Source organism: Achroia grisella, unplaced genomic scaffold (genome assembly GCF_030625045.1).
Source record: "Achroia grisella isolate CSIRO2021 unplaced genomic scaffold, CSIRO_AGI_Agris_v1 utg5210, whole genome shotgun sequence".
Classification (NCBI taxonomy): domain Eukaryota; kingdom Metazoa; phylum Arthropoda; class Insecta; order Lepidoptera; family Pyralidae; genus Achroia; species Achroia grisella.
The window spans coordinates 32,758-55,632 of record NW_026712913.1 but is presented as its reverse complement, the minus strand read 5'-3'; the positions used below and the strand labels follow the sequence as shown (position 1 = coordinate 55,632).

The window sequence follows — 22,875 nt, the reverse complement described above, 5'->3', positions numbered from 1 at the left end:
TTGAGTAAAATTATAAGTTAAAGAAGAAAACTATTTTATGTTAAGAATTTAAAATTAAGCAGACAGAGAGAATATTACTTTTATATAAATAATAAGGAAAAAGAAATGTTTATTAAAACTACATAGAGAAAATTATGAATGTTAATTAGTTTGTTTAGTAATTTGTATTGTTGTAAAAGATTTATGTAAGGAAGCGATGTAAGCTTTTATTTTCTGAAGTTTAATAAAACCTTAAATCGAGGAGGGGTGTTAAGGTATAATCTGTGGTGATACAGAAAGATTTACTAATCTGTAACTCATTGTCTATGCGTTCTCTCTGGTTTCTGTAATGTAGGTGTAAGTACCTAGTTGTTAGTAAAATGATTAAATAAAATAATTAGAACAAGTTGAACATCTTTATTATATATTAATTCACTGCGCTCTGCAATAATAACCACAGAAAACATCATTGTTTATTTAATGAAATAAAAAAAAAACAAAACAGATTTTTTAATTAATAAAAAGGCGTCTTTTTGGGCCTCGCAGCTGCGATAACCCCTAAGCGAAGGCAGAGTTCACAGAAGTTTGTAAATTAAAATGTTGGAAGCATGTCAATTTATGCATCGATTTAACATAACCTGCGGCAAACTAGAACCTGTTATCACGGATGTATCGTACGCATTATCTAATGATGTCTGTGGTAGAGATTTTTTTATAATTTCGATTAGCTAGAAAAAGGAACAAAAACATAAGTTTATTTCTAATATTAACTTTGGTTATTTAAGAATGTCATAGTTTTATATATTTTTATTAATTTGGAATGAAATAACAAATATAAGTATTTTTTATTTTTTTTTATACTACTATGGTGGCAAACAAGCATAGGGCCCCATCTGATGGTAAATGGTAACCGTAGACTATGGACGCCTGAAACACCACCAATTCCCAGGGATGATACGTACACGTTGCCGTCCCTTAGAAACCTTAATTTGGGGTCTATTATTAGTATATTTTAATGGATTCCAAAAATATTATCTGTCTACTAATACTGATCGACTCTCCGATGGTGTTAGATAATACTGATAATAAACCAAAAAGAATTCTAGAACGTTAGATTCTAGTCTAGACCGTTCAAGTGAAATGTGGGCATGTCGAGTATGACGCTCACAATGACGCCAATGTCGAAAGTTGATAAATAACACAGTTATCCCATCTTGTATTGCAGTCGGATAACTTTTATTTCACATATTAGTCATCATATATTTAGCATAAATACCAAACCCCAAAAACATTGGTTTTGTTTTCAAATTAATTCGAGTCGATATAATAGACACCCGATATTTGAAGAAGTTCTAAAACTCGCTAATGAAGTTTCGAGTGTGAATGATACAAATAAATTTCGAGCCTATAAAACAGAGGCCTCCCTATCGACCTTGTATTGGTCAATATTGACCTTAAACCGAAGGTAAAGCCATTTTTGAAACTAAAAGTATATGCCATATATCCAGTCTGACCGCAGAGAAGCCTCCAAAGCGCATCAACCCTGCTCGATGCCACTACGGGTACTCCACCTGTAACTGTTCTGCCCGTCCACGGTGTGCTAAATGCTTGGGCGATCACGTCACCGAAGATTGAAATCATAGATCCAATACACCACCACACCTCACCAATGCACACTCTACTCTAGGGCAACCGTGCTCCAGAACGTGCCCCAGCCCAGGCTCAACCTAAGCCGCTCATACATGCTTCTCTGCATTACAACAACTCCTGGATTAAACCTCCGGCGATTGTCAGCCAAGTGGGCTACATAGACTCGCAGCCCAGGATCCAGCCGTTCCGTACCTACCACGTTTTCACACACACACACACACACACACACACACACACACGATACACACACATGACACTCGCCGGCGAAGACGACGACCTCAACTCCACCACACCGCGCAATCAATCGCCCTTCGCTTCCATGAGCTCAACACCGGCGCCACAGGTGTCGCCCCTCCGATCAATCTCCCGTCCAAATCAAACGGGGATCGAAATTACGACGGCCTGAGCCGAGGTTCGAACCCCTAGTGGTGCCCTCAGACTAAAGTCGTATCCGTCGGGTCAGCCGGGAGTTGGCTTTCAACCGCTCCATAAGTTCTTTGGAGTGCCATCTGAACTCGCCCACATTCTCTTCTCAGGTTTAAAAAATATATAATAGAAGGTCAGTCGAATGTTGTAGCCGGAAGGTAGAGAGAGGGGAAAAATATCGTCTCAATTAGTAATCATATTTAATCGATTCAGCCGTTGGCTATCCGATCCTTGTTAGTTTTTCGTACATAATTGGAATAGCAGTAAATGTGATGGCCCACACAGTTATAAATGACGGCCTCGGTAGTCTAGCGGTTTAGCACTTCCGATGGTCGCGGTTCTATTCATCGCACGGCACAAACATTATGGCCTTAGTGGTCTAGTGGTATAGTACATCGCTTTACGTCCGATAGTCGCGGGTTCGAGTCACATGGTACAAACATTTGTATTCATGAGTACGATTGTTTGTATCATTCTGGGTGTTTTCTATGTAAAATATCTATGTATTTGCAATTGTCTAGTACCCATAAAACAAGCTTTAACTAGCTTAACTTGGGTCCAGGTGGCGAATTAATCTGATATTGATGGTGTGAATTGTTCTGAGATTATTTATTGTCGCCTCTATACACATAAACAGAACATCACGTCGGTCAGTTGACATTCTGGAGGACTAAGGTATCATGTCTCTGTACCCTATAATTACACTCACCATTCAACCGAAACAGCTTTTTTCTACTGAGGGTTTTGGGCTATTGAAGAGATATTTTTTTTTTTTTAAAGGATGATAATGGAATGGAGCACCCACCTGCGCTAACGGTTTACGCTGGCGGGGCACCAGTGGAGGATGATAGGATGAACATGAGGTCAGGTCAGTTAGCCCATCGTGACAAATTCACCGGGAATGTATCACGATGGTTTCCAGGGGGAACCGCGTGGAGGTCGATCTGACATGGTACATTGCTAGCAATGGGGTTATCAACCCACATTACTAACAATCCCCTTCCCCCTGAAGAGATATTAAGACCTGTAACACTGCAACCTACATAGATCTATTTATTATACTCGCCCTTTTTCAAAGTTCGTTACCTAGACCGGTCAGGGACAAGAATTGAAGGATATTCTTAGGAGCAATGGTTTTTACCTCCTCAGGATAGTATATACTTTTCAAGGAGATATGTATATCGTTTATGCATGAGTGGGTTACAACCACATATAATGTGTAGTAGTGTTTACTCTTCTGTTTAGTAAAATCTGCAGATTGATGTCAAGCTGAGGCCCAATTTTGCCATATGTTTGTTCAATTTGCAGTGTCCAGTGAGATCCTAGTCATCATGCATATATTGTTTTTACTCAATAGCAATAGTCTATTGGAATATTGATACAGCTTACAAAGCAAGCAGCTTGGCGGCTGAAATAGGTAAGAACGAGGTGTCCACTCCGACGACTTTATGCCAGTATACCTGTAATACCAACCTATAATAAAAACATATCATCACGACTGTTTCGCCTGATGGTACAGTCAGAGGGATTGATCACAACATTGATCAACTGTCAATGTTGTGATGAACGGTCTCTTTGAGATGCCCATATTTTTTTTAATGATGGTAATAGAATGTTCCTTCTGCCTGCGCTAACGGTATACGACGGGGCACCGATGAGCATGATGTTAAGTTTGCCTATCGTGGCGAATTTACCAGAAATTGACCACGGTAGTTTACAGTGGGGACCGCATGGAGGTTGACCTGACATAGTATATTGCTAGCAATGGGGTTGCCATCCTCATTATTTCCAGTCTCCTACATGTCCAAAATTCGATCGGATATCTGAACCTACCGACAGATCTAAGCAACAAACGTTAGTATTAAAAGTGAATCGTAGAAGGTTTGTCATAATGTAATTCGTCTCATTACAATATTTATTCAATTCATTCGATTATAAAATCAATAATATCTTAATGTTCATTTATTATGGCTGTATATATTATATTCTGTTACCGCGCGTTGTAGCGGTGAATTTTTAAAAAAAAACTTTCTCCATTGACGTCAATTCCGAGCCCTTGTTAAACTTTCATCTTTCATGATAAATATGTTGATATTTTTATTAAAATTTCCACAAATTAATATTTATATTGTGATCTACAAACGCAACTCGACGTTCCATAAGAGTCTGCCCTTATGAGTACGAAACCTAATTTGAATCTATGTGACTATGTAATATTTGAATGTTAATGTAAAAATAGTATTGACTGTTTAGTATTAAATATATTTTTGTTTTATATGACGCGGTTCTGCTTCTGAGAACAAAACATCTATGTTGTAATAGTTTGGTTATGTATACGTAAAGTTTAAAAAAGTGGATACACAGTATGCTGCTAAAAAATGGTATCACAGATTCACACAAAAAATATTTTGTTCCTATTAACAAACCTAGATGCAACTAAATTGTATTCCTGTCGCCGAATACAAAACAAAAAAAAAAAGCTTGAATATTTGAATATAAATTCGATTTTTGAAGTTTTATATTTTTTTAGTCTACGGCATGAGTACCTACTTTTAATTTAGTTTGGTTATTCAAGTGAGCATGTGATCACGATGTTTTAAACAGCAGTCGATAGTGTTTCTAACTACCATATCTTTTGAATAATTCGACATAAATATCGGTAAAATGTTTTCAGCAATATTATAAATCTTTAAAATCTGTTTGGTTGTACGCACTAATATCAGGATTATATAAAACTCATATTCGTTCGCAGCATCAGAAACATATATATGTAGGTATATGGCAACAAAAATATATTTATAGAACTTTAATTCTAATTTTAAATAGTGTACGTACCTACATTTATAAAAAATCACAAAAGAAACGCAACAATTTTTTTCTTACTCGGTTAATATAAATACTTGTATCGAACCGGTATTGAACTAGTGACCATCGGATGATAAAATAGTAAGTAGCCTCTGTACCAGCAGCGTGGTAATATATAAAACTAGAAAATGTGTTGAAATATCCACTAAAAACTCAACTTGTCTCAAGTTACCAGATGCCCTAGACTGCAGACACTAAAAAATAAAATGTTACATAAAACAATGCAGTTACTTCGTAATTTGTATCTTGTAAAAACTTCTATACTCCCTATTCCGTTTACGGGGACAAAATGGACACGAGTATATTCCAAAAAAGGTTATTTTACGATCTAACCCAAATTCCGCTTTGTCGAAATACGGGCTGTACAAAAATCTATTTTGGCGCCGCGAGGTCGCCATTAATATTTTGGTAACTGCTTTTTCAGTGTGCGTTACACACACGTAGAAAACTTTATACATAAAGTGCAAGCCAAAAACGACATCTGTCCGTAAACCATAAAGCTGAGTTTGCTCTGTATAAAAAGTTTATAAAATATTGTATAGTTGAGTTCCAAATTCAAAACGGTCCACACACGCGCCGCGTGATCGATTTTCGAAACGTCGGCTTGGAAGTTCAGGGAGCACCCCTCCCCCCGGCGCACCCCGCGCTTCTATTACCCCTCCGATGGTATTTTACGGCATTTTTATTTTTTCTTTTTTATTCCCCGAATCAAGGCGAAGGCTCCTCGTTTTACAGCCGCAGCGTCGGTGGAGATATCCGAACTTTTTATCACTTTTTTTCATATAACGTGATAAAATATTCCGTTGTATTTAATAAGATTTTATATTAAAATGTTTATCTATATAATAATATCCTTATTAAAACTAGTCTTGTGGACTCCAATTCTACGGTATGTTGCTGGCCACATAGAAATACGATTTATTTTCTATACAAAATATATAAGATATAATCTTATCTAAGTTATGATTTGCTTATGTTAATAAAATTACAATATAGGTTACTTTTTTATGGCATGGGGGACAAAGAAGCTTACAGCTTACCTGATTGTAAGTGATTACCATTGTCCACGTGCCCCCGCAACACCAGGGGAATTGCAATTGCGTTGTCGGCCTTTTTATAACGAATAAGCTCTTTTCTTGAAATTCTGAAAGGTGATTCCACAGTGTGGTTGCGTATGGTACAAAGTTTCTGGAAAATCGAACGAGAACTACCATTTATCCTGATGATCAGTATGGTATTTTAGTTTGTGGTGCTTGGGATTAGTTGGCATAATTATAATATCTCTGTACAATTGACATAGCGTCAATTTATTTTATTTATTAAGTAAGCCTATTTAGGTCTATTAACAAGGTTCGATTCCAATCTGCGAGTGAAAGTCCCATCAAAATAGAACCAGCCGTTTCAGTGATAAGCAAGAACAGACAAACTTTTTTTAAATTTATTGGTTTATGTGATAATGGAATGGTGCACGCCAACAGTGGGTATAAGCTACCTATGGAGGAATAGATGAGCATGAAGTCAGGTCAGTTCTTTAAGTACACTTAAAAAAATGTGCCTCAATATATAGGTTCTGGATAAAAAAACATAATACTTTATGGTACTCAATTTATTTAAGATACCATACTCGACCAGAGGTAAGGGCACGCCACCCGCCACTTGATAGAACAATACTAAGAAGCAGAAGGACCAGAACCTTACTACTCAGACAACCCAGAACAGAATCCCGACCCTAAACCCGACCCCAGATAAACTGGGAATATGAGTTGGACAGAGAGAGAGACTTTATGGTACTTAATTTATGGCATTGCTTCTAAAACGACATTGATCAAACTGCGATACAAAGATATGTACAGTCAGACAAATAATATTTTCAAATTAATAAAATAAAAACTTAATGTACAGTATACAGTTTTCGATTGAAATTCTTTTATTTTCTTATTGTTACGTTTTGCCACATTTAATATGTGCCTCCCAAATACATATACGTTTATAAAATTACTACCCGGCAAATATTGTTTTGCCATATAAATTAAAATCGCAACTAAAAAATAGGGGTTGGTGATAAAAGAGTAAAAATTTAGGATTGTATATGTATATTGCCACTATTAAAAAAAAATATGTTGACCAAAAAATAAAATAAAATGTAGGGGTGTAAAACCCATTCACTAAGTGATATGAAAAATAAATAGTAGCCGATTCTCAGACCTACTGAATATTTATATAAAATTTCATAAAAATCGGTCAAGCCGTTTCGGAGGAGTATGGTAACTAACATTGTGACACGAGAATTTTATATATAAGATATTATATCAAAGGTCTCTTACATTAATTTAATTCCATTTAAATAGTAAAAAAAATAAGGCATCCTTAATCATCCTTAATCAAACATATCTAAACAAATTTAGATGAAACTAGCTGTCTCGGCAAACGTTGTTTTGCCTTAAAATAAAATAAAAATTTAGGGGTGGACTACCCCTAACATTTAGGGGGATAAAAATAGATGTTGGCCGATTCTCAGACCTACTCAATACGCTCACAAAATTTCATGAGAATCGGTCAAGCCGTTTCGGAGGAGTATGGGAACGAAAACTGTGACACGAGAATTTTATATATAAGATTTAACAGACAGGATGATCTAGTCCTGGGAATAGAATCCCAGGTAAAATTCAAAAAACGGCTCGTTTTTTATTGTTTTCACAATCTCTAACTTCAGTAGCAAACAACAATTTCCGTTTGTCAGGCGATAACTTTGGACATAAATATTGTTTTTTATATAATGCCGTTTTTAAAGGATTTAAGTTTGTGTAAATGAATAATTTATATATTTCATCGTTCTATACTCGATCTAAATATACATATATCAGATTGGTAACTTAAATGTTCTTTAATATATTATTAACACTATACACACATATATATAACACATTATAAAAATGGTGAAAGTAATATTTTTTGTGGCGACTGTACTTCTAGCATTTTAATTTTTTCGTGCTTAAATATATTATTAACAAATTAAAAAAAGGTATAAAAATTATGAAAATAAATGTAATAATTTTCATCTAATATTTTTGTCTGGCGACTGTACTTGTAGCATTTTTCTTTTTTGCATGACGTCCTTCGATTTTCCTTGCAGACGTATTTTTGGGTGAAACGCCCGGGGCGCGGGGCGCGGGGCAACGGGGGGTTATAAAAATTTTTATATCACCGCGTCTGCGTGGAGATGGGTGAAAAAATTTTTGAATCGATAGTACGTCTGGGATGGGAAAATTTTATAGACATTCACGTGTACCTTGAGTGTAAAATTCTAGAACGATGCCCCGCGCGCCGCCATTATAATTTATAACCTACACGCACTGACAAGTGTCAATAAATTGGCGCCAAATCACCGCATGAGCACAGGTCACTTAAAATCCAAAGAAAATAAATATTGTTTTATTCAGATTCAAATCCAAAATATCTTTATTCACGTAGCTCTATTACAGACTCCAATGATATGTCAAATCTACCGTCAGTTAGGAATTATTCCTATTTCGAGATGAGAAGAACTGACAAGAAATATTATTCTCAAAATTGTTTTATTACAATAATTATATATTTTGTATTTACTTTTTCTAGGTTTAGGTAATATGCAAATAATCTATATCTATATCTACATATAAATAAAATTGTAATATGGAAATAACCATGTTTTATTACATGTATATGAATATAAACACTGTAGGTACATACATCAAAGTAACATTTTTTACAATTTTTGTCTGTCTGTCTGTCGGTCTGTTTGTTCCGGCTAATTTTTGAAATGGCTGGACCGATTTTGACAGCACTTTTTTTTGGTAGATAACTTATGTAATAATGAGTAACTTAGGCTACTATTATTAAAAAAAAATTAGAAAAATATAGTTAATTTACACGCGGACGAAGTCGCGGGAAAATATAGTAATAAATATAATTTAATAACTATTAACCCAGCCAAGGGTAATCTGAGGTATTGTTAATACTCGAGAGTGTTGATGAACGAAACACTGACATTATTCCAATCATATTTCGCTAGGTATAGGTACATAATATTAAACCAATATGGCGGAAAGTGAGCCTCACTACACTTTCATTATTTCGCTACTTACACATTTCGCAAGGTATATTTTAATCCAAAATGGCCAGAAGCCTTCATGTCTTGGTTTATTTTGGTAATTTATTATCTATCACCGAAAAGTTACTCAGAAATATAATTTGACGCACAAACTTTTATTTGGAGCTGGTCATTCGAGCAATGACCTTTCGTTCTAGCCGGGGCAGTAACGACCCAAAGGGCACGACGCTTTTTAAAGTTCAAAATAAGTACCAACTAATAATACATATACTTTTATGGAAATTTACCAAAAACTAACAATAGCGATATCTATTTCATTGTAACGTATTATTTATTGTACCTATTTCCACCACTCCACAATTCCTCTCAGTCACTCTAAGGACTGACTGAAAGAAATCCCACTTTTGGTATAAATCCGCCATTGTACGCATTTATTCTTTAAGTTAATTAAATATAGTGTCCTTTCATTTAATTTTATTGTACAGTAAAGTATTACAAACAAACATACAAAGGAATTACTTGCATGACGTAGGTAGCTTTACATTAGATATTAATTAAGGGGGCGCATGTCCCTCTTCTCCGTAAATAATATCAGACAGAGCAAAAGTCTACGGTCCTTAAGAATCGGCACCACCCCTATAAACCCCATTGAACCAACATTGAATACATTTATTAATCTATAATGCGTCTAAAAATAAAATCGTTTGCATAGTTTCATATAAAAATTGTTATAAGTGATGCAATCTGGCATAGCGGACAAAACCTTCGAAAATAAATTCATATTCGAAGGTATTGTCAGCATATGCCAGTTTTCTTGATGACCAACTAATACATAAGCCAGCATATTTAAAGCAATAGGCAGAAAATGCATCTGCCAGTCCATATAAATTATTTTGGTTATTCTCCTCAAATCTCAAACCGATAGTCTTTGTACCCTTCAAATATCTTCAAGTATACAAACATTTATTTGTTATTATTACAATTATTTGTAAATATAAAAAAATATATTTATTTCTATAACATAATAAAATATATGTTGTTCCAAGAGACGCAAACAGGAAACCTATATCAAAGGCAAAATGTTTTTTAAATTTAAATATTTACTCAAAAAGATAATAAAAAAATTGAAAAATCCAAATTTGATCATTGAAATTTCTAATGAAAATTCTAATTTAGCGTCCACTTTTTTTTTGTATATTCAAATACATATGTAGTCTTTCTTGCGAAGGGCAAAGACGTAACGCTATACTACGCTAAGTTAGCTATAATTTATATGTAACTAACGTATATATATATATATATTAGGTACGTACGTACGTATATATTAGGTAGGTAGATAGGTATATATTATGTATCATGATCATCATTATCGTATACATTCTTTATTACACTTTAAACTAACTGCGCAGCATAGCTAGTAGTGAGCGGGTAACACTAGTGCAACTAAAAATATAATGTCCAAAATTTGAAATTAATAATTTAATATTGAATAAATTAAATAATGTTTTATTATCATTATAATAAAATACACAACAACAATAAATATAGGACATATATGTACCTATATATACATATTTTCTTTTTTAATATTTTTTCTCTTTATTTTAGCAACTATCACTTTATTGACAGTAATAATGAATGAAAATAATATAGATGCTCGTGGAGACGTTTATTATTGAAGAGCGCAGTGACAGAAGTAATAATAAAACAATTGTATAAAAAGTACTCTCATATCTTAAATATATGTAACTCAAAGGTGACTGACATAGTGATCTATCAACGCACAGCCCAAACCACTGGACGGATCGGGCTGAAATTTGGCATGCAGGCAGGTGTTATGACGTAAGCATCCGCTAAGAAAGGATTTTGATTAATTCTACCCCCAATAGGGGATGAAAGTTTGTATGGAACTTTGTTAATTTTAAACCGTTACAGCTGATACTTTGCATGCATAAAGCTACTATGATGTAGGCATTCTCTAAGAAAGGATTTTGATAAATTCCACCCCTAAGAGGATAAATTAGTGCGAGGGAAGCCGCAGGCAAAAGCTAGTTTTAAATATGATGAAAGGAATATAAAAACTGCCAGTGACTCTCAATGTAGGTCTAACAAGAGAGAGATTAGTGGCGTTCTCAGGAGTAGCTGAGTAAAATTACGTGGGGATGCAGGCCCACTTAGATTATTTTAGCAATCTGTCCTCTAGCATAGTACTGGCTGTAGTTTTATTTAGTTTAACAAGAATGACGGTGTAATAACCCCAGCTGTCCCTCCATTATAACGTCAGCGATCGCTTTCTTTGCATAAAGTCGTTGTGTGGTTTCCATTTTACGAATATCCGCAGCACACGCCATTGCCCAATGATAATATTCATCTTTCTCGTTATTCCCTCTCTCACAAGTTGAATTTATAAGTTTCCCGCCATTTAAGCATTCATGTGCAAAATTCGCAAATGGTTCGTCTATTCTTGACTTTTTAGTGGAATGTTTATTTATTATTGATGGGAGTCGCCGACTATTTTCCTGGAAAAAAGAAAAAGTAACAAATTTGAAATCTTCCTTCTTTTTTTTTAATCTAAATTTATTTTGGTAATTTAGATTAATCCTTCTTATTTTTTTTATTTCATTGTAAAAGAACAGCGTTTTGTATTTTTTTTTTGTTTTATTTATCTATTTTATAGGAAAGGCAAAGAGTCTAAGCCCATACAACCAGACAGTACAGCAGCTAGAATTGTTGTTAACGGCAGATTTGAATATTTTTTTGTAAACCCAACTGGAATAGCAAACACACTGAAGACCCATCTGATGCAAAGTGTTTGTCACCAGTATATACATGAACAGCACTTTGAATGGACGTAATGGAATCAACACACAAGTATGGGTTGCCATTTTTAAGGACTAAGTTGTCACGCCTCATTCAACCCGAAACACAATCCTTACTAACATTATAAATGCGAAAGTAACTCTGTCTGTCTTACTTTCACGTCAAAGCTACTGAACCGATTTAAATGCAATTTAGTACACAGATAGTCTAGACCCTGAGAAAGAACATTTTTAATGCGAAAATGTTTTAAAATGGTTATTTTGTTGGATATTTGTCATTTTTGAAGCAAGAACGGTGAAACTTTTTTCTTTGACTTTTTTAGTTAGATTATTAAATATTTTATGCTATCCAAGGTAACTATTCCACGCAAACGAAGTCGCAGGTACAGCTAGTTTACTTTAAGTATAACTATAATTATAATACATAAAGCTCATGCAGACTCACAGATACAGATACAGATATGTAATTCTGAACTACATTTATTTAAAAGAGCACCACGCAAGTTTAATTTTCGTTCTTCTTGTGATAACTCTGCGTTCCGTGTGAAAAGTGCTTGTATTAAGTTTAGTTGTATAAAGATTATTTCTATTTCTATTGCGTATAGGTTGTGGTCTTGGAACATAGAATACGGACACTTGACTCACACAGCGCCATGTAGGACCAATCTAAGCAGAGCTTGTATTATTGATACACAATCACTGATAGAAATATTTTTACATTTTTTTAAATCTTATTATTAATATTATAAATGCGAAAGTTTGTGAGTATGGATGGATGTTTCTTACTCTTTCACGCAAACTACTAAACGGATTTTGATGAAACTTTACGGTTATATTAAGCTATTACATCAGAATAACATATAGGCAACAATAATTTCTCGCGGGTGACACCGTGGGCACAGCTAGTATACACATCTATACATATAAATAAAATTGAAGTGTCTGTTTGTAATATTGAAATAACCGTCTTTTACTACATGCATATAAATATAAATACGGTACAAAATAACATTTTTCACAATTTTTGTCTGTCTGTCTATTTGTTCCGGCTAATCTCTGAAATGGCTGGACCGATTTTGACGGGACTTTTTTTTTTATTTATATAACTTTAATGCACACACTTTTGGCGGACTTAACACCATGCGGTATGTTGTACCAATCAACCATAGGTAGTACAGAGAAAAATTGTTGGCGGTGCAAAAATAATCATAACAAAAAAAATCAAGGCATATAAAGTGATATAATAATATTTATACTATTACATTTATCATAATATATAAATATATATACATATATACATATGCATAAAGGAATATATAACATGATATACAAATACACAACTATATGAATACATACCAAACAATCTGACAGTTAAACCACAGAGAGTAAAAAGAAAAATATAAGGTAAAGAGAAACGAGAGGAAAAAAATCAAACTTACGCATTTAGATAGTAGTCCCACAGTTTACGTTTAAAAGAAAATCTACTCGTGGCGGTATAATCCATGAAAAAAAAATACCTGCGACCACCGGAAGGTATAAGGCGCTGTGCTAACTCGCTTGATCATCGAGAATGACATTCCGTCAAAACCGTGACATTGAGAAAAAGAAAAGAAATATAAACTTACACTACAAGTTCCTTCGACCTCGCTATTTACTTTAAAAACTCGAGTATCAGCCGCTATTGCGTCCAACGAAACGTCTTGGTCATTTAAAAAACTCATTTCCTCGAAATACCACAGCGATGGTATATAATTTGTATTGGTATTACCAAAATTTTTAGATTCATTGTATCTCTTCAATTCCTTTCGATAGTTCGTCCTTAGAATATTGAATTTCCTTTTCACATCCTCTTTGGTTGAGTCAGGATACAGTTCTTTGTATTTAGTCAATAGTAAATCGTAGGCTGCACGTTTTTTTGATCTGTCATGATAAATCTGACTTTTGGTGTTCCATAAAGCCGGCAAATCGCGGTACAAGTGGATGCAATCGATAATGAACTCTCTTTCCTTGGTTTTGAGTGTATTTATGGTATTCGCCATTTTGTGCACACGCGACCGGGTAGGTTGTGATGATTGGACTAAAAATATTGCGCAATCAACAAACAGTACAGCCGGCAGAATGTCGCGAAACAAATTGCGTAATAATTATCACTTATTATTCGCCACACAATAATATTGAACAATATTTTTATACAGACCAAAACTTTAATATAAATATAAATACGCCAAAATAACATTTTTAAAATTTTTGTTTGTCTGTCTGTCTGTTTGTTCCGGCTAATTTCTGAAATGGCTGGATCGATTTTGACGAGACTTTTATTGGCAGGTAGCTCATGTAATTAGGAATAACTTAGGCTATTTTTATTTTAGAAAAATAAAGTTAAATTGCACGCGGACGAAGTCGCGAGTACAGCTAGTCTACAATAAACAGTGTAAGAGGGAAGGGGATGATTAGTAATTTGGACTGTTGACACTGTAGTGTTCACTTATTTGTTATTTATGTCTTCTTGTATGTAAGTTGTTATCGACGTAATATCGGCTCGTTAGCCATAGCTCCACGTCTTTACTCCGCGGCGCTTGCGCAGGGAATCCCTTCCCTCTTGCGCACGGCGGTCCGTGTACGCTCGGCTCGAGACGATAGATAATAAACTGCTAGTGTTTCCACATACACTACATCTCTCTCCTTTTTAAGTTTATTTTCTTTTCAAGCATGAATCAATCCACTCTATTAGGTATTTGTTCCTTGGAGGCATGTGTGCTACGTTACACCGATGGTGGACTCATTTTGACACTATACTGCCACACATAAGCCGAATGCCTCTAGTGCGATTGGCCTTTCCAGCGTAACCAGCACCGTGATTTTTCCTCCTCTTTCGAATATAAATTACATTTATATATTAACTCCAATTTACTCTGTGTTTCACATACTTCACCTTTCTTCTTTTATATTTGTTTTCATATAATCGTTATTCCACTTTGTTGTTGTGTAATATTATGTAAGATTAGTATAAAGCACTTCTGAAAAAATGTTGTATGTTTATGACCAGAATATCTCTATCATAGTAGTCACTACTTTATATTTTGTAGGTTTAAGGTAAATACTTATATTTTTTTCCATTCCATCTGTCTCATGCAATGTGTTATTTACATGTAGTATTTTTCTTTATCATGTACATTTGAAAACTGATTATCTAAAACATAATCTGGAATTTCTTCAAAACTCCCCACTATTTATTATTATCATTCTGTACGGGTATCTTCCCCGTACTTGTTTGTAAGGTTGCGGGTGCAGGTGGAAACAAGAAAGACAAGTGTAAATATCCTCTCGAGCAGAGTTCGGTGGTCTGTACTAGCGATGGAAGCGGAATGAATTGTGCCGCGTTCGGCACCTATATTTATACTCCGCCCGCTCGCACTGTGTCACGTACTAGGTAACGATTGTGTTACGCACATAGGTGCGAGCGGGACGGAGAGCGCGAAAAGACCACCTCTACTCGCTCCTTTATTTATTAATTTAAACTTTACATACAATACAATTTAATTCTACCTATTAGGGAATTGAAACTACTACAATTATAAATTTTATTAAGCTAACAATAATCAAATATTTACAATAGTCGCGAACATATCTCCCGCCGCAGCTAAGCTGTATTTAATTCGAGTTCGCGTTGTTCGATTGGCAGGATTACTAATTTCTTCGTAGGCCGCCGAAGTATCCCCTTGTTAGTGCGTACGTCGACCGCCCGTATTTCACCATCCGGTCCCGGATACGTAGCCACCACCACGCCGCGCGGCCAGGAGTTCCGAGGCAGGTTGCCGTCCGCCACCAGCACCAAGTCTTCTAACTTGATGACTCCGTGTGTAGCTCGGGGCTCCCGCCGGTGTTGTAGCTGTATTGTGTGGGCGCGCTCTTCGCTTGTATTTTCCGTCTGGTGGGAATCGTCTTCATGAGACCACTCTTCTTCTGGTCGATATAGAAACTGCGGCCCCCGGAACCATCTGTGTGTTGAAGTGAAGTGGTGTGGTACGTCGCGTGTGGCATCATCCGCGACGTTGTCGGCCGTCGGCACCCATCTCCACTCGTTCGTTTTCGTATCTTCCATAATTTCAGCGACTCGGTGAGCGACGAAGGGCTTGAATGCACGCGGCCCGGTGCGTAACCAAGACAGTACGGTACGCGAATCCGACCAGTAGACACGACGGGCAGGTTTCAGATCGTGTTCTTCGACAGCCGTGCGTGACAGGCGGCTCCCTAGTACGGCCGCTTGCAGCTCCAGACGTGGTATAGTGGTGACCTTGTTCAAAGGGGCCACTCTTCCCTTGGCTGCGATGAGTGACACACGCACCTCGCCGGTCACGCATACGGCCCGCCAGTATACGACACAGGCGTATGCATCTGAGCTCGCGTCGACGAATGTGTGAAGCTCCGTCGTATGTGCCGTCGCCACACCGGGGTAACACCGTGGTATTACCAAGTGGGGTAACTGCTGTGCGTGCGATATCCAGCTCCGCCACGCTGCTGCTTCCCGTTCTTGCAGTTCGGTGTCCCAGCCGATACCCGTGCGCCACGTTTCTTGTAATATCTTCTTGGCTTGTATTGTGACGGGTGTGGCCAGGCCCAATGGGTCGAACAGCGACATAACGGCGCGGAGGGCTTCTCTCTTCGTTGGGGTGCGTTCGCCTCGTATGATGTGTAACGGAAGTTTGTTCCCGTTGAAGTTGAACCCGAGACTGTCTTCCTCAGGCCGCCACACCATTCCCAGTATCTTCTCAGCGTCGAGTTGCACCATGTTCTCTTCATTTCTATGTGAGAACTCTTCTCGTACATGGCGCGAGTTCGATGCCCAGCGCTGAAGATAGTAGTTCGCCCGGCTGTGGATGTAGGCGACCTCGCTTGAGACTCGTACGGCTTGCTCTTCAGTGTCGAAGCTAGCGAGGTAGTCGTCAACATAGTGATTGACAACCACCGCTGCAGCCGCCTCCGGGAACTCTTCTTTATGTAGTTCGGCGTTCTTGTTCTTCACGTATATCGCCGTGCATGGTGACGAAGTGGCCCCGAAGATGACGCTCTTCATCCTATATTCGACAGCTGGGCCCTGGCGTCGATCTCCTCTCCATAGAAACCGTTGCATGTCTCGGTCTTTGTGCTGGCCGCTGCCCCCGGGAGTCGGAAGGCGCGTCGGCAGGCACCGAGTCGCTGGTACGCCCGGACGTCAATCTATCCTCCTCGAGGTGAGAGAGTGCCCTTTTCAAAGCACTCCCTACCTGAAGGGCCTCAATCAACGCCGCGGGCGCGTTGCGGGTGAAGGACCAGGTGCCTCTTTATAGGCACCACGATGATTCGTCCTGAGAAGGACGTTTAAGCGATGATGATGCGACGGTGACACGATGCGATGACACGATGCGTGAAGAGGGTTGTGACGACTATGGCTTTGGCTTGACGATGGCGATGGTGGACGGGCAGTAAATGAGAAAACGGTTCTTGTGGTTCAGAATGCAGAGGCGAGGAGAATTTCTTCAGTGGTTGATTCCTTTTCAGGTCGATTTCGCTATCCGGAGATCTATTTCGCTATTCTGAGGTCTATTTCGCTATTCAGAGATCAATTTCGCTATGATTTGTAGCGCTTTTGGACGCTACTTATATACGATTTTTGGCTACTAGCCAGCGGACCCTTGGCCGCCCTATTCTCCTCACCCCTTTATACAATTTTTATTATATTTTATCAATCTTATAATTTATGCTTACAATTTGTGCATCAAACGACAATATCATCTTTAATTTACATTTCTATTATGATGTGTGCGCTGCGCGACGTGCGGTTTAGGAATAATTCGCGATTTCGCGGATCGCGCCTTTTATATGACCTCGCTCCCCTTCCCCCTCATATATATATAGCGCGGGAGAGCGAGGTCGCGCGTCAGTCGAACGAATGCTGCCGCGCAACGCACATTACAATTATTATTACATATCTACAAATGAAATGATACTATAAAAGATCCCTATGTATTTTGGGATCTATAGTCTATTCTGTTTCTATCTGCCGACCTATTTATTTTCGGGGATTGAAACCACAATCATTATAATCATTTATTTGTCAAGCATTTTGTAAATAATAACATAAAATACTTAAATCTCTATAAACTTATCCCTATCAAATCTACTATTCTTAAGATGTTACTATGTAACAATTGTACTATTTATAAATTTGCTATATCTAATCGAACTTATTTCTACAAACTATGACTATATATAATCTTTAAGCGGTGGTCCGGAACATTATTCTCCCGCCGCTGCAGCGGTCGTTGAGGGCGCTGCAGGAGCCTTGTCTGGTTCCGGAGCCTGCTCTTCACTATCAGCAACTCCCGTTGGCAGGACCACGAGTCGTTTGGTTGGCCTCCTCAGCACGCCATTCTTGGTCTGGATGTCGGCCACTCGGATGACGCCGTCTGGGCCGGGAAACACTGCTATTACTCTCCCGCGCGGCCATGTGTTGCGCGGGAGATTGGAGTCGACGATCAGGACTAAGTCCCCGATGCGCAGAGGTTGCCCCGTGCCGCGGGGCTCCCGCCGGTGTTGAAGTTCCGGTAGGTACTCCCGGAGCCATCGGCTCCAGAAGTGGTCTGCTAGCCGCTGCGCTCTCTTCCAGTGACTCCGGCTATCGATATCGGTGTCTTCAAAACTTCCCGGAGTTTGCACTTTGCCCGATCCTCCCAGTAGAAAGTGGTTAGGCGTGAGGGCTTCCTCGTCGTCCGGTTCAGTTGACACATGTGTGAGCGGACGGCTATTCTCGGTATATTCCGCCTCACACAGCAGTGTAACTAATGTTTCTTCCGAAGGGTGCCGCTCATGCAGTATGGCGGCTAATGCTGTTTTCACGGAGCGGACGAGACGTTCCCACGCTCCGCCCATGAATGGTGCGCTGGGGCTGATGAACCGCCAGCGTATACGATGATTAGCCGCGTCTTCGCGACTTGCTTCTATGGCGGCGCGACGTAGCTCTGCGTCTGCGCCGTGGAAGTTGGTCCCATTGTCGGACCAGATCTCGGTTGGCTTCCCTCGTCGGGCCATCATCCGCCTGAGTGCGGATATTGCGGAGTCTGTGGACAATGAGGTGGTTAACTCTAAATGTACTGCTCGCGTTGTCAAGCATGTGAACAACGCGACGTAGCGTTTGTGGTGTTGTCGCCCCACGGTGACACTAAGAGGCCCGAAGAAGTCCACGCCTGTGTATGTGAACGGCCTCTGGTGATGGGCGAGTCGGCTGACCGGATGGTCGCCGGTGGGCGGGATCGATGCTGTTGCTCGTCGTAGTCGGCACAGTTGACATCGCTTGACGATGCTGCGAATTGTCGGTCTTGCTCGAAGTATCCAATAATGCTGTCGAGCTTCGTTCATCACCAACTCGACTCCGGCGTGGTGATGTGTTCTATGCACCCAGTCCAGGTATAACTGGGTGTATCGATGATTCCCATCCAGGACTATCGGTTTCTTCATGCTGTCTGTAACATCGACGACTGCTGCTATTCTTGATTTCAACTTGATATAACCGTCTTCTTCGATCACCGCTAGTGGTTTCAGTCGGCTATTGTTATCGACTGTCCCTTTACCGCGGAGTGTTTCTATTTCGTTCTTGAACGATTCTTGTTGCGCGCCCGTATCCACAATTGTTCCGCGCGCTGTATATATTCCGCAGTTAATTTGATGAAATTTCTTTCTTCACTATTGTCGAACCTCGGCGCTGTCCGTACTATTTTGCGAGCTGTCTTCTTATTCCACGCCGGGTCCTTCTCTATATTGCGCGCTGTGCGCCTATAATGTACCGCGTTTTGTGAGGCGGTGTTTTTTCTATTTTCGACCGCTTCGCGTAACCGGTCGATGAACTGCAACACGCGTGCTGTGGCTCGTAGCAGTCGCAGCCATGACGTGAAGCGTGTGATGTCCGGGAGTACGCCGCTGTCTGTTGTGTTGCTATCGCCTGTGTATACCATGTGCGTGCGTTCTTCTCCGGTGTCTGTTGTTATGCCACCAGGCTCATCTTGCCCGGGCCATTCTTCCTGCGGCTTGTATAGGAACTGGGGTCCGGTGAACCATCGGTGTTCCGTGTCGAAATCCGTGGGCACTCCTCGAGTTGCGTCATCGGCCACGTTGTGACGCGTAGGTACCCATTTCCATTCGTTCGCTTTCGTTTCTTCTTCTATTTCCGCGACTCTATGCGCCACGAATGGTTTGAATGTGCGTGGACCAGCCCTTAACCACGCTAATACTGTTCTTGAATCGCTCCAGAAGTATCGACGGTCCGGTTTAATCTGGTATTCTTCTGTAGCCGTACGTGCTAACCGGCAACCCAGGACAGCGGCTTGCAACTCGAGTCTTGGTATAGATACTATCTTCAGAGGTGAAACTCGCGCCTTAGCTACGGCGAGTGTCACGTGAATGTTGCCGTCCTTGTCTTGCACTCTCCAATACACGGCGGCGGCGTAGGCGTTCTCGCTTGCGTCTACGAATGTGTGCAGTTCCCTGGATGACGCGCTGCTCAGCTCCGGATGACATCGTGGCACGTTGATATGGCGTAAATTGATTAAGTGCTGTGTCCACTTCGTCCAGTCTTCGGCTAACTTCTCAGGCAATTTCTCGTCCCAGCCGATGCCGATTCGCCATGTTTCTTGTAAAATGCCTTTCGCTTGCACGGTGACGGGTGATGCTAATCCTAGTGGGTCGAAGAGAGACATGACCGTCCGGAGGGCTTCTCTCTTCGTCGGTGTGCGACTTCCGTTGACTATCTCTTGCGGAATTCGGGCCATATTTAAGTTGAAGCCCAATGTGTCCGTGGCGGGCCTCCATGTGAGGCCTAATATTTTCTCTTCTTTGTCGGCTCTATCTATGGAGACGGTCCTATCTTCTATTCTTGTGCTGTTGTATTTTTCTTGTAGTTGCGGGCTGTTCGATGTCCACTTCCTTAAGTGGAATTTTGCTTTCCTATGTACGGTGTCAACTTCATGGGTGATTTTCATAGCTTCTTCCTCCGTTTGGAAACTTTGAAGGTAATCATCCATATAGTGGTTATGGATAATTGCGTCGGCTGCTCTTGGATATTGTTCCTTGTGTTGTTCTGCGTTGTGGTTCTTGATGTACAAAGCGATGCACGGTGAGCAGGCGGCGCCGAAGATCACTGCCTTCATTCTATATTCGCGGGGTGGTCCCTCCCGCCGGTGTTGTCGCCACAGGAACCGCAGGACATCTCTATCTTCTTCGTTGATTTCTATTCGTAGAAACATTTCTTCTATATCTGCGGCGACGGCTATTGGATGTTGTCTGAATCGCATTAACACCCCTGGTAACGATTGAAGTAAGTCCGGACCGGTCAGCAGATGATCGTTGAGTGACGTCCCCCTGGCGCGAGCGGCTGCATCGAAGACTGGACGAACTTTCCCCGGCTTAGCTGGATGAAGCACGGGAAAGTGCGGAAGATACCAGGTGCGGGCGTCTGATGGGGTGGTGGCGGCTTCTTCTGCGTAGCCTTTTTCTATTAGGAGCGCTATTTGTCGCTCGTATTCTTCTTTCAGCTGTGGATTCCTATCTATTTTCTTCTCTGTGCTGTACAGCCTGTTGAGCGCCGCATCGTAGTTGTTCGGCAACTCGACTTTATCTGTTTTCCACAGTAGCGATGTACTATATCCCCCATCTGGCAGAGCGCGAGTCTTCTTCTGTAATATTTGTAGTGCTCGTTCTTGAGGGTCGGCGCGCGTCTTCCTTGGCAGCACGCCAAGCGATTCTATAGAGAAATATCTTCTTAATTCCTCTTCTATTCTATCCTCGGCCCCCTCACGTAGATGATATACGTGGTGGACTTGATGGCCGAGACTGCGAGTGGACGCTCCATGCAGCACCCCTCCGAGCGGAGTTGTCGATGCGACCGGTTGTGACGAAGATCCTCGGCGAACTTCTATGGCCAGTAACAGTTCCCAATTGTCTTGGCCGATGAGGATCGTTGGTGTGGCGTCGTGGTAACACAGTATCTTCTTGATGCCAGCCAGGTGTTGACATCGTCGGATATCCCTTTCTTCTATTTGCTGTTTGGCGAGTTTGAGTCCCTTCATTGTCCTGGCGGAGATCTCATACTCTTCTTCTGGTCCGCATAACGTTAGAGTTACGCGTCTCGAACTATTTGTTCGAACCGTTGCGCCGGCCAGTGCTTCTATTTTCAGTGGTTCTGTCGGCCCCTCCGCGCCGACTCTTGTGGCTATTTCCTCAACTATGAGGGTGACGGTAGATCCATCGTCGAGGAGGGCGAAAGTGTCGATGCTGGCCCGCGGTCCGACTATTTTCACCGGCAGTATTTTGAGATAACTGCGCGGCGAACGTGTGAGCGAGACGCCTGTCGATAATGTTGCTGTCTCTGTCTTCTGTGTCTCGCTCGCTGCCCTGTAGTGCAACAATTTGTGATGCATAGTCATGATGGGCAGTCATCTATTCCGCAAGTCTTCGTCTTGCAGTTATGTGTCTGTGTTCGATATTGTAGGCATCGGAAACACAGACGTTGCGCCTTCGCTATTTCCCAACGCCCGTAGCTATTTTCTTTCTTGAATTTTTCACACTGTTGCGCCGCCGTGTGCGAATTTGATTTGCACACGGGACACGTTGGCTTGTGGCGGGGTGGGCTGTCCGTCTTGCTCGCTGTATGTGGTCGCTGCGGACGGATTTGAACACGACGACTTTCCGACGGCTTCGGTTTGTCGTCCATGCTTGCTATCTTCATGGGTTCGGCGCTTACGCTATAAATTTCAGCTTCTATCTTCACGAAGTTGTAGTACTGTACTAAATCCGGTACGTCTTCGTGGGCTTGCTGCTGGCAGTAAACATACCACCTATGTCGAATGTTCGGCGGTAGTTTTTCTATTAATAACTTCGTCACTTCCGGGTTGTATAGGAAGTTGATCTTCTTCAACGTCTTCAATGACACGATGCTATTCTTGACGGCTGTGGCGAATCTGCAGAATTCCCCCTGTGTGTCCTTCGGTGGTGGAAGACTCCGCAGCTTTGCTATTT

General features: G+C 40.2%; 3 protein-coding genes across 3 annotated transcripts; all 3 read right to left on the bottom strand.

Annotated features, from left to right (window-relative positions):
- Positions 1–11,213: 11,213 nt before the first annotated feature.
- On the bottom strand, positions 11,214–13,874 carry LOC131847358 (uncharacterized). Its single transcript, XM_059196922.1, has 2 exons — positions 13,455–13,874; positions 11,214–11,529 (listed from the first exon to the last, which is right to left on the bottom strand). Exons 1-2 carry the CDS (start codon positions 13,866–13,868, stop codon positions 11,242–11,244), a joined length of 702 nt encoding a protein of 233 aa, XP_059052905.1. The 5' UTR covers positions 13,869–13,874; the 3' UTR covers positions 11,214–11,241.
- Positions 13,875–15,469: 1,595 nt separating this feature from the next.
- On the bottom strand, positions 15,470–16,903 carry LOC131847357 (uncharacterized). The gene has a single exon (XM_059196921.1). The coding sequence runs from the start codon at positions 16,901–16,903 to the stop codon at positions 15,470–15,472; it is 1,434 nt and encodes a 477-aa protein (XP_059052904.1).
- Positions 16,904–18,105: 1,202 nt separating this feature from the next.
- LOC131847356 (uncharacterized) lies at positions 18,106–22,283 on the bottom strand. Its single transcript, XM_059196920.1, has 2 exons — positions 19,550–22,283; positions 18,106–19,505 (listed from the first exon to the last, which is right to left on the bottom strand). The coding sequence occupies exons 1-2, from the start codon at positions 22,281–22,283 to the stop codon at positions 18,106–18,108; spliced, it is 4,134 nt and encodes a 1,377-aa protein (XP_059052903.1).
- Positions 22,284–22,875: the final 592 nt, after the last annotated feature.